Source organism: Megalops cyprinoides, chromosome 8 (genome assembly GCF_013368585.1).
Source record: "Megalops cyprinoides isolate fMegCyp1 chromosome 8, fMegCyp1.pri, whole genome shotgun sequence".
NCBI classification, from domain to species: Eukaryota; Metazoa; Chordata; class Actinopteri; order Elopiformes; family Megalopidae; genus Megalops; species Megalops cyprinoides.
Genome location: NC_050590.1, coordinates 14809238 through 14822636, shown reverse-complemented (window position 1 = coordinate 14822636; position 13399 = coordinate 14809238). Strand labels below are relative to the sequence as shown.

At 41.1% G+C, this 13399-nt stretch overlaps 1 protein-coding gene across 1 annotated transcript in view; it reads right to left on the bottom strand.

Annotated features, from left to right (window-relative positions):
- Nucleotides 1-522: 522 nt before the first annotated feature.
- Nucleotides 523-13399, bottom strand: part of cep89 (centrosomal protein 89) — a 121275-nt gene continuing 108398 nt past the window's right edge. The window contains exon 20 of the mRNA XM_036535666.1: nt 523-992. Coding sequence (XP_036391559.1) covers nt 620-992 — 373 coding nt within the window. The 3' untranslated portion in view covers nt 523-619. The remainder of the gene's footprint in view (nt 993-13399) is intronic.

Here is a 13399-nt window from a genome sequence, read left to right as displayed (position 1 = left end):
CAACATCGATAGCATTCTCTGGACTACAACTGGAAGCTGCAGTATTCCATGTTCATGTAATATTCCTTGCATTTATCAACAATATACTGAGAATAATGCAATCCAACTCACCCTGTTGTACCAATATGTTCATGCTGTAAGCCAAGAAAGTCACAAGAAATACATCCCCCATTTGATCAATCGTGCACCAGAAACAGAGAGATCTATGACATCGAAATCTTTGATTATGAGAAGTCAATCATCTTGAAAAAGCTCAACAACATGCCCAGAGAAGTTCTGCTTTCAGAGAACTGTAAAATATATACAATCAACCACCTCACAGAAACAAAGCTTACTGATCTTTAGGTAGAATGGTTTTTATTCTTCTTGATTCTTTCATCTAGGGTAGCCAGTCAAATTAGTAATGATACAATATTAAACCTATGTATGTAATTCTATGGATGGTAAATAATACAGAAATCAAAATGTATTTGATAGAATCACATTCCCATGATTACCTGTGTAAACTACACAACTGCCAGTCAGACATATACAGATGCATGGATTGAAATGTTAAGACTTTTGAGTACTTTGAATGTGAATTCTACAGTTTGTGGGGAGCCAGTCAAACCTAGCACGTCTACGAGTAGAAGTCCAGGCCGTTCTTTTCACTCTCATCAGAGGAAGGGTTTTGCTGCTGGTCCGAGTCGGACTCAAACATTGGGCTACGATGGACTCCTGGCATGGCTGTGCCCTGGCGGGAGGTAAGAGGAGGAGGGGTGGAGCTCCCAGGCTGGGTCTGTGGAGAGAGCTCATTTTGCTGTTGGGACCTCCAGCCCAGGGAAGGCCCCTCCATAAAGCCCAGTGAGTGAAACCCTGTGAGAGGTGTCTGGTTTTGCTCCAGGTCTTCTGTCCTAGGTCCCCTGGTGATGGTCTCAAACAGGGCCTCCTTAATCCTCTGGTTCTCCCTGGTCGTGGACTCCCACACGATCTCCAGTTCACCTTCCACTGCTCTGAGAGCAAGACAGAGAGAAGCAGAGGGGATGACAATTACAAGATAATTATCATTTCTTCAACCAAGAACAATTCAGCACTTCTTAACACCTTTCCACCAGTACACACTAAGTTAGTAGACAACTTCACACGGTGCAATTATTGCCAAAGGCTTTGGAGCCTGAAGATCTGCAGGAATATGTGAGACTACAATATGATTACCAATCTGTCCCATTACATGAGCATGGGAAAAGTAGTCAACCTTCCACTATGGTCAAAAATCACATTAATGAGATACTGGTCAGCAGTGGTTGCATGAAATGACACATGTCTGCCTAAGCTCTAATTATTTGGCACAGAAATAGTGACAGTATGCGGGGGGAGGACTTGTGCACCAACATGTAAGAGAGGGCAGCTGCTTGAAAAACACTGTAATTTTACAGCCAAATGAATCATACAACTATCGTCACCAGACAACAGTAATCCAGCAGTATGCTGTTATACTGCAATTACAACAACCAACTGACACCAAACATAGTGCAACAGCTGGCAAGGCATTTAAAAACAGACAGCACCACACAGACAACAATAAAGCCTACCTGCCTTGCCATTCAACACTGCATATCACAGCACTGTATTTAAGAAAAAAAGGTGCGTGCAGCAAATTGATTGTCTTTTCTTGATTCCAGTTCAACTAACCAATAGATCTTCTGACACTCTCCTCATTTAGAAGCTCCTCTGTGGGTTGCAGTGAGCTTTCAATGAAGACACATTGAGTGGGGAGGTGATTATTACATTATTTATCCCAACAAGTCAAAAGATCAGTACCCATCTCCTACAATTTCTGGCATATATTTTTGTGGTGGGAATGATAATCCTGGATTGACTCTTTCGGGATGTTAGGACCTAGAATCTGTCAGGATGAACTCTTAGTGCTGGCGGGATGAATAATGAAAACAGTGTTTTTACCTAACTTGTTTAATAAATGGCATTGTATGTTAGTGGGGAAAAATGAGAAAATTTCATTATGGAGTTGAATTATAATTGTGATGTTGCTATGTCTCTGAACAATTGAATGAGAGTGAAATAAACCCTGTTAATGTATTATGATTACAGTTTAATTTTCTTTCATGGAAGTTTGTAACACACAAACAATTCAAGTGTTGGATTAAGCACAACACTTGTGTCTTTTAGAAGTACAGGTCTGCATGACTGGGTAGTTGAGGCATGCATAGCCAAAATAAGTACATTAAAAGAAAATGTGTCATGTCATGTCAGGGGTACTCATGGTCATCAAAAGCTGACAACCTCGGAATGGCCCTAACTCCATTTAGGACAAGCACAGTGGACTGGAGGCAAATCTCACTGCACTTTACCACTCTCTGTCAATCCTAGCAACACTGCTACTACATTTAGAAACATGTCATATCTCTTAAGTGATACACATACATGGTGGTAGAAGCCTGGGAAGGATGAAAACTGCTTCTTAATTAATTATTTGTAGAAGACTTATACAAGTACATTAGCCAAGCAGCTATTAAGTATTGGGTTCCTGTTCCATCTCAGACATCCAAAATGCCCTGTTTGAAGGTGTCTAATGTAAACTTTTCATGATGTAACAAGGCTGGCTTCATTAAAACATCATATTTCCACTTTGGATTGATATGTTACAATTATCAACGTGACAGGCTCCTATAACCAAACCTGCTTTCATGATAGCCGCTGCCTCAGGAGAGGCCAGAACAGCGACGGTAATTAGCTTGGTATGGCTCATTGGATTCACAGCTTGACGTCTCCACGTTCCTGCAGCATTCTCTCCTGCATTTTCCTTTGATTTCTGCTTCCACACCACAGGCAGACTCCCCTCTGTCGAATTTTACTTTTATGTGCTTTCTGGAATAGGGCTTCAATAATAACCATTAGATTCACTTGATTATTCAAATTCTTTGATAAGAAACAGAATGAGTTCATAATTTACATTTTACCTTTCTAAAGGAAACATTTTAAAGATCATTGTACTACTTCTCAAAGTACCGAACTGGGTATATATAGGGAAATTCAGATGCTATTTCCAAACACAGTAGTAAGACAAGCAGTAACTTCTCAACAAAGAAGGCCCTACAGTAAAACTACCACATGTAAAAATACACTTAGTTGGAGTACTGAGATACAGTCTTTAGAGGTTGGGTGTATCAGCGGTGTGTCAAATATTCACAGCAAATATTTATTCAGATATTTTCTACATATTGTCCCTATTTAAGTCTTCATAGTTGTTTTCAACAAGATGCAAGATCTATCACAATTTATTTATAATGGTAATGTATTACTGTCAAACAAATCCCTTTCTTTGTCACTTTCAGCAACATTCAACAACTGCTCTACGGCAGTCTGAATGTTCTCTTCACTAATTAAAAACACAGGAGGAGCTGATACATTTGGTTCTGAAGGGGCAGATGCTATAATCCTGAATATTTCATAGACTAAAATATGCTTTTTATTGACCCTAGACTTAATCATCTCTCCAGTGATCCCAGAATGCTAGAGTGCTTAGCCCTGTTGTACTGGAGTTGGACAGCTCCTTCAGTAAAAAAAAAAAAAATTAAATGGAGCAAATCATGAATGAAACATGAATTTGGTTATATTTGTCTTATTACTAATGTGTCTGCTTCAATTCCACTTCTCTTATGAACCAACATGGCAGGATGGTCTACCCTTCCCTTGATTCCATCATCTTCCACTTCATCACAGTATGGGTTGCATATTATGAAACAGTCTGCTGCATAAATGACAGTTTTGAAAGATTAAAGATGCTTCACCAGATGCCTTCTAAATCACTTCCTTTCTCTGCTTATGCTGTCATATAATTATACCTACTGTAATTTAATGCTTTTTTCCCCTTTATGCAACCCTGCTTTGGAACTGCCACTCATAACACCATGAAAACCTCTCCACTCACACAGGAGTGCTGAGACCAGATGAATCCAATCCTCCTGTACACTCACATGTGGCCAAAATCTACTTTCTTACACTACAAGTCACACAGCACATTACACTGGTGTGGGCGGTCATTGGATGGTAGATGCTACTCCACTAGCATCACCTGAGCAACTTGCAGAGGCCTGACAAACTGTAGGGTGCCTGAGAGCCGTGAAAGGAGTCCCTGGCTGACCTACCCAGCCCTACGCCCTATGGAAAAAGCCAATATACTCCATTGCTGTGGGAGCCCAGTCATTGTTAAATGGCTGGTTTAGAGACCAAGCTGCTATGGGGCTCAGCCTGTACTCAAAGCAAATGCTTTATTGACAAAGTTGTTTGAGACCCTGAGCTACAGTATATTTTCAGCTATTCAATTAATGCAAATGCTAGATTCCTAAACACTCTTGCTTTTTTGCTGTACCAGCTAAACAGAAAGGGGGGGGGGGGGGGGTATTATACCCATTTCACTTCTGTGAGAAGCCTCAATGATTCAGAAACTTAAGATGATCTTGATCTCAGGGTAATTTTGTGGGAATGCAAGGTTATACTCAATTCCCCCCTCCATTATGGGAGACAGTCTACCACAGAGCACTATTACTGGCTGAGGTGCTGTCCGTTGTAATATTCTAGTGGTAAAAGAAATGATTACACAGCTTGTCCAGATGAAGACATTTCCAATGATAATGCTCAGATTCTGGCTGTCACATCAGTCTCTGAGGCCTGTTTCGTTCTTCATCACATCTGGTGCTTCACTCCCTATGCAATGCACAAATATTCTCTCTTGAAACTCCTTGGTGCTAGAAGTGCTCTCGCTGATTGTGGAGTGCGCTGGATCAGCAAATGCCTGGAGGAGATTGTATTGATGCAGAGTGCTTCGGAGTTACCCGAGATGAGAGCACTGGCTTGTGCTAAAGGACCCATGGCAGAGAGGAGACCTGTATTTTACTACTGTTTCACAGAGAAAGCAATGGGAGTATTTCTGGTTGAGTAAGAGAAAAAACATGATCCCAGCAGTGACTCTGCCTTTGTGCCATTAGACACTGAAACCAGGGAGAGCCTCTCTTGTTAGGTCAGTCAGTTATAGTCCATCTAATCTATTTAGAGGCATGATGACCAGTCCCTAATGATGTGAAGGGTCATTTTATATTATGGATTAAACAGAGAGTGTTGTGAATCTTGTAACCCCCAGTGGTGGGAGTCTAGGCAGCTTTAAAGTTCCACACAGAGAAACATACAGCAACAGTTTAAGAATAACACAGAGGAAGGGCTTGGCATGAATCACACAGCAGTGCCCATCTGAAGAAAAAGAGCACCACTGGATCTGGAGGATTTCACACTACACTGCCTGCCGGGCCCATACAGCTGGCCACCCCCCACTTCAGAGTGGAGTGGCTCACTTCACTCCCAACACTCCACCTGCTCAGGGGTACTCAGACAGCACAGGATGATGTTTTCACAGGCAGCCTAGGTGCAGTAATGCCAGATGCAGACACTAACACAATGTGAAGGCATGCACAAAAATGACTTCCCTCCTCCTGGCAGCTCTCACAGTTTTAGTCCTGGACAATGCAGTCATAGCCCCCCTGTGAAGTACAACACCCCTGTCCAAAGGCTATACCCTGATGGAGGATTACAGGACCCAACAGATATATACACATACACATACAGACACACACACACACATACACACACACACACACACACACACACACACACAAACCAGACTGCAATACATCTCAATGAAACAGGCAACAACACAGACATTAGGATGACAAGCTGCTTTACAAATGGGACTTGACAGCATATAGTGAAACAACTACTAACAAATTAGTTTTAATACATTTACAAATTAGATGACTATTCATTTTACAGGGTCTTACTTCAGTATCAGACCATGCAGTGGTTCTCTCCCCAGATCATTCAACTGTAAATATCTTTCAAACATTAACAATCCTGAAGTGGACACATTATTTCAAAAACAGCTGGCGCACTGCCCTAGGAGAATGGTAGCTGGGTGGTTTTCTCATGCCATATTTCACATCAAAGATACTTCTTTAGCGTTGGTTTCTTGATGATAATCTCTAACCTAAGAATGTCAACGAAATGTAACACTGTACCCCCTCCTCCCTTCAAGAGAGAGACAATTTGTCTTTTCTTAAAGGGGAACAGAACATTAGCTACCCAGTACATGCAAGGCAGCTTGAATCAATTTAAAAGCACAAATCTTCAGACATATCAAGCTGGTCCCATTTTACTGAGGAGAATCAGGTGTCAGGATTGTTAACTGTATTCAATGTATACAAGAAGGCACTTCATTTTCTATTTTCACTTTCCTATTACTTGTCTTGTTATTCTGTGGGTCTGTTCACTCAGCCCCAGGACCGGACTGTTGTAGCGGTGCTTGCATTCACTGTAACAGTGCCCAAGAATATACACAAAGAGCTTTGTAAAACCAGCAAAACCTCTGCCCAGTCCTTACCAAAATGTGTGGATTGGGTAGACTTCATTTTCAAACTGAGAGTGTTTATGAAGAACAGAGGCAATACAGAGGATGAAGAGGTTGTCAAGTCTGGCCAAGGAGAAACTGTGAAAGTCAAAAGCGATTAGACCTAGAATCTAAAAGAAAATTTATTGACCATTCTTATTTTAGCTCACAGCCATGCACCATCACAAACACTGCTGTTAGCTGAGAAGTAGAGCAAGGCTGAAGCTCTGGACTATTGTGGGTGGATTCCAGACATACACTGCTTGCAGTGTGAAATTCAATGGGTCAAAAAACAAGCAAAAAATCTTCATTAAGCAATGCTTATGTTGTATGGTGATTGTTGCTGCTTAAATGACCAATATATTGGGTTCTGAGATAACAGAGAATTCACCTTTAATATGTCCTTAAACCCAGTTTTGGCATCATGGAAAAGTCTTTCAATGGGATGTGTGTCTAATGTTTTGTTTCCATTTTCAGCTACAGCACAACATTGCCTCCCTACAGCTTTGCTGACACTGATGTGGAATCAATACTGATGCAGTGTTTGAGAGAAGAGGCCCGGGCAAATTTGTAGTGGGGAATTTCATATGTTTAGAAACACATGCACACATAGGCATACACAGCACACATAGGCATACACAGCACACGCAAACCAATCAAAAATAAAAAATAATGGACTATTTTAATTAATCTAGTGGACTGAGCCTGTTTTCCTTTTTCATTTGTTGGAATGACTGAATAATAATAAACTTTAAATTTGCACATAATGTTGAAAAACATTACATGTTCTAAAGTCACCTCTTACCGGCCAAAATTACTTAATCCATTCATATCAGAGATATATGATCTGTAATAAATCCTGATGTTTACTGTATTAAAACACTGACTGATAGGAAATGTAGATCAGAGAGACCCACTAAAAGTAAATGTAAATGTAAAAGTAAATGAACACCATACTCTGCTAGTGTACTCTCTTGGGATGTTAATGCTAACAAGGTCCCTGCAGCAATTACTACATGATGGAGAAAATACGCCTGTGAAGAACACATCTGTACTGTTAGGATGTGTTAATGAAATGAGGTGGTAGAGCAACCTTTCAAAGCCTTGTCAGAGTCCAAGCTCTCTGAGATTTTCCTCTAAAAATATCCTTTTTGCCCTGTTTCACCTTATCTAATCAATCCCTAGGCACTGCCAATCAACATCATACTGTGAGATGCAAATAATCTGTGAGGAGACTGCTTTACATTGCATTACAATGCTCCTTGCATTATTCTGCTTATGCAATCAGCCCTTCCTCACATTTTAGTTTCTGCTCACCATAATGTGATAGTGTTATCACAACACCAGGTCCTATGATGAGCATTTGAGTTCTGTTTAAATGAGCACTTCTCAACAGAGACACTTGATTTGACAGGGACTTTAATATGCCTGAATGTAAGTGGCACAGTTTGCAGTTGGAAGTACATTTTATCCACTAAAACGGAGACATCATTTTCAACAATTCTGCCCCACATTCCCTGGCTATTTGTTTTGAACATTTGAGACCTTTAATATCACAAACCAGATGGCGGAAAATGTTTCTAGCATTTCTATTTCTGTGTGTGTCTTCAATCACAAAGGGGATGCGTTTTCATCCTTTAGAAGTGTAGGGCAAAGATCCGTTTCAGAGAAGAAGCAAATGTATTAGTCAGTGGTGCCGAGACAGCACTGCTTGCTGAAGACAAAACTGCTGAGAAAAGAATGAAAATCGAAATAATCAATGTTGGAAAACAGCACCATCATCTTAAATGCAAACCCAAGAGAGCTGTGAATTTCAGTTTAATTACTATAAAGGGAATGAATAATAAATGTTTAGAGAACATATCATAGATACTGTGTTTTGTTCAATTTAAGGCCACATTTATCTAGTTTCTTTACCTGAAAATCTCAGCTCTTTATTAAAATCCTATAGCTACCTGCATAAAGGTCTCTCTAGTCCCCAGGTAAAGTCCTTGCCATGCTCTATTCTTGGGTCTCTGTAGCAGTAACACTTCATAGCCACCCAGCTCCAGGGATTCCAACACCACATCAATGGATTTTCCCTTCATTCACTTCCCTGTCTATTCTAGGCTGTCCTGGGGGAGGGAGGGGAAGCACACTCTCCCCTTCACTGCCTCATTCTACAGCTGTCACGCGACGTGAGCACACAAATCAAATCTGACGTCTGTCATGTCCCTGTTCTCTTATCACACACCACTCTTTCACTCAGTTCAAGACGGGTGACACACACAGACATGCACAAATTGCCCACACCTCTGATGGTCACAAGCGTATTACGCTTTGTTTTTAAGCCCCTTTCACACATGCACTGGACGCTGGAACATATCCGGCCCTTAGCCGGAGGAGCTGTATGCGAGAACGCAAATGTCCGAATCAGTCAGACCGGACATGTGACGGACTTCGTTCTGCCAGCTCCCTAGTACAAAGTCCGCCTCATGTCCGAGTGAGCCCACGTGTGAATAGAGCAGGCAACGTTCTGGAGAATCCACCGCGAGCGAGTGGGCATGTTGATGACGTTTCTATTATGTGACTGGCACGAAACCGGAAGAACACAAACATCTGCCTCGTACTCTTTTCCGCGTGCCTGTACATAGCTTTCCACTGTTTCGTTGACATTGCGGACACGTCCGAATACATGTTATTTTGAGTCCAATGATCATTAAAGAGATAGTTAGCTATAGCTATACTGCCGAAAGGTAAGATATTGAAAAGAAAAAAACTGAAAATACTTCAACTCGCGAATACTTTACGTGATCTCGTCAATACTTTTCACTCGTGAGAATGCAAGTGGCATCTAACTGGAAAATACCACGAGGAAATCTGGACGTTTCTAAACTCGCAATGATTTCAAGCGACAATGTAACATACTACAAATGTATGTTATTAATGGTTGCATACTGGGTACTACACTGAAAAATAGCATGCAGTATACAGTATATACTTGTGTAGTACGCATTACACAGTATGCAGTAGGCAGTTTTCAATACAGCCACTGCGATTTCTGCAGCGTACTTTTTGCATCATGTCCTGCCTCCTGCACACTCTACCCAGGCGCCACCCCTTGCTTAAACCAAACGGAGTATTTCCAGTAGGTGAGACCGCATCTGTCACGGACAAGCTCCTGTTGTGTGCTACATGTGTGAAAGAGCAACTCCGGCCAAGTTGCGGACCTGATTCTCCGCACTTTGTCCAGAGTTCATATGTGAAAACGGCTTTACTGACTATGTCTATGTGTAGTGTAAGATTATAGTGCTTCTAACTTCTGACCAGACGTGGTTCAGAATCAGAGAACTGTTAACCTGATGGCCTTATTATCATAGTTACAAAGGAAGCTCCACACCTTGGTGCCATGCTACAGTTGGAGCCAAGAGCAATTGATTAAGGCAGGCAGCAGCCATCAAGTCTAGCATACAACAGGGAGTGGGCAATTGGCAACCATCACCACACAAAGACGCGGTCAGCATCAAAGGATCCCGCTTTGCATTGGGAACATAGGTTGATGCTGCAACAGTGTAAAACCTATTGTTTGTTGCCATTTGTCTCATGGTATAAAAGGCCGATCACGGTAACAGTTCTCTGAGTTAAAGCTTCGCAGGCAGAGATGCTGCCGGATTCCATCGCCGAATAAAGCTTTTTCTCCAAGCGCGCTTTTGGTCCGGTTCGTTTACTTTTAAAATTAGAACAAAATCCAACAATTGGCGAGCCAGCCAGGAGGAGCTGATACGAGAGAAACTCACCGACACATCTACGAAGTGGAACAATTCAGCAGAAGAATCGTGGAGATTTTTCCAGTTGAACTTTCAAGTCGAAGATCGGCAAGACAAGAGTCTGCGGGTCCGCAAACATCGCAAAGACCTTAACTCAGTAAGAAACGTACCACTCCTCTTGAAGAACCTAGCTATTTTATAAGTAAACAAACCAGTAAATATACGTATATGTAACTGACAGTATTTTGGTTAACACTGTTGATAAAAGCTCTAAAAAGATAGGCCGAGGTACCGAAGTCTAGGCTAGGGAAAGCCTAAGTTTATAGTGAGCTCACGTCGTGCTATCTAGCCGGTAAATGTTTAGTTATATTTTCCGATTAGATGAGAGGTTGACGGAGTGTGAACTATAGTAACGTAGTCATCTCACATCGTGCCGGTTATTAGACATAATCGGAGGTTGATGGAGAGACTCGTGTAAGCAACTGCGGGTTGCTGGGCACCTTCCTATGGTTAGGAAAGGTTTTTGGTATAGTCAGCTCACGTCGTGCTATCTAGCCGGTAAATATTTAGTTATATTTTTCGATTAGATCAGAGGTTGACGGAGTTTGTACTATAGTAACGTGGTCATCTCACATCGTGCCGGTTATTAGACATAATCGGAGGTTGATGGAGAGACTCGTGTAAGCAACTGCGGGTTGCTGGGCACCTTCCTATGGTTAGGAAAGGTTTTTGATATAGTCAGCTCACGTCGTGCTATCTAGCCGGTAAATATTTAGTTATATTTTTCGATTAGATCAGAGGTTGACGGAGTTTGTACTATAGTAACGTCGTCATCTCACATCGTGCCGGTTATTAGACATAATCGGAGGTTGATGGAGAGACTCGTGTAAGCAACTGCGGGTTGCTGGGCACCTTCCTATGGTTAGGAAAGGTTTTTGGTATAGTCAGCTCACGTCGTGCTATCTAGCCGGTAAATATTTAGTTATATTTTTCGATTAGATCAGAAGTTGACGGAGTTTGCACTATAGTAACGTAGTCATCTCACATCGTGCCGGTTATTAGACATAATCGGAGGTTGATGGAGAGACTCGTGTAAGCAACTGCGGGTTGCTGGGCGCCTTCCTATGATTAGGAAAGGTTTTTGGTGTAAGCTCTGGAACAGAATTCAGTACTATATAATTATTCTTCGCTGTGAGAGAGTTGGAGAATTCAGTTTTTAAGTGTGAGAGAATTAAAAACTGGTACTTTTCTTGATTGTGAGAGAGTTAAGAAGTAGTGCATTATACTGGTATTGTAAGTCGTTAATTGAGCTTCGGATAGTCAGCTCACGTCGTGCTATCTAGCCGGTAAATGTTTAGCTATATTTTCCGATTAGATCAGAGGTTGACGGAGTGTGTACTATACAAACGTAGTCATCTCACATCGTGCCGGTTATCAGACTTGAAATCGGAGGTTGATGGAGAGACTATGAGTAAATATATAGTCAGCTCACGTCGTGCTATCTAGTCGTTAAAATATTTAGTTGTGACAGGCTACTGACACGCTTATATTTTTCGATTAGATCAGAGGTTGACGGAGTGTGTACTAGTAATATAGTCATCTCACATCGTGCCGGTTATCAGACTAATCGGCTGTTGGTTAATTATTATATATTATTATTAAGTATAATTATTCTTCGCTGTGCGGGTTGACTAATTAAATTTTTAAGTAAGAGAACTAAAATTGGTACTTTTCTTGATTGTGAGAAAGTTAAGAATTAGTGCATCATACTAGTATTATAAGTTGTTAAGCGAGCGTTGTTTTTCCGACTGTCAGTAATAAGTAAATGTTAGAAAAATTGGTTTTGATCGCGAGGTGGCATTCCAATTGTGAAAGATTCGGAAAACGGAGTTATTTTATAACAGTAAAAGCATACTTAAGAATACTTTTCTTAAAAGCTATATGCTTAAAGAATTTGTATTTGTTTTTAAGTCGCTGAAATTGTAAGCACTTTAGCCTTCCAAATTTGGTTTGGAATGACATCTTGTTTCTTTAATACCGTAAAAACTGTAAGCGTAGCCTTCCGACCGAGGTTCCGAAAGAATTAGCATTTTAAACGGTAAAGTGATAAGCCTTCCGACTAAGATCCGGAAAGAGTCAATTTTTCTAACTGGCGAGCCAAAGTTTAATTTTCTGTTTTGTGCAGCTAAGCAGAAAAATAAACCCGTGATTTCTTTTCTTTAACTAAAGTGTTAAGATAAACGCAGTATATTATTAAGAGGAAATCAAGAGTAGACAAAGAAAATAGTCTATATCACGGAATGATTTTGTATTTTTAAAGTATATTCATATCCACTTATCTCAAAGTATTCCTGGTTGTGGGCGTACTCTGTATTTTGAAAAATAGCCTACATTTTTGACTAGGCTGCTCATTCGAAGATAAAAATTGTCTGTAGTCTTTTCCTCGTTAAGACAAAAGTATAATAATTCCAGTTTCCTCTAGCTAACTCTGTTCTGTTCATTTGCATTGAAGTAAAGATAGCTGTGGGTATTCACACTTAGAATAAACAGTCTTAACAGCTCCACTAACACCTGCTCTGTCTGCTTTGTATCTGAGGGAATCTTGTCATGGCTGCTGAGTTGCCGTCATGGCTGCTGAGTTGCCGTCGGCTGCGCAGATCCGTGTTCATGGGGCTGGGCCATTGAAACCTACGACAGAACGTCACAGAACAGCTCCTCCAAGCACAACCATCGATCAGATGATGGGACAGCCTAAATTCATACTTGGAAAAACGGCTTGGATTAAGGAAATGCAATGACGACATCCAACGGAAATACAACATTAAACCCTCCAAGGACAGACTCTGGACCTTGCCGGACAACAAAAAGGCCTGGGGAAAGACACAGCGCATGTTCGCAAGCAGCAGACGAGACGGATGGTCTGTTATTTTGTGCAAACAAATTCGACAACATCTGTAAAAGTGTGAGATTGATAGACTGAAACGTGAAATCACTGTGGAAAATGCAAAAGTTAAAGCATTAGCTTCTCAATTACAGGAAGAGAAAAAGGAAAAAGAGAGACTATTAGCTGAAAATCAAAAATGGCTAGATCTAATCTCCAAACAGCTACAATCAAAAGACTGTGATAAAGCAGCAGCCTCTTCCAATACACATGAAGGAGGCGCTAAGCAAAGGAGACCAGAACTGCTCTACCCATTCAAAGAGCTGAGAGCCATTGAGG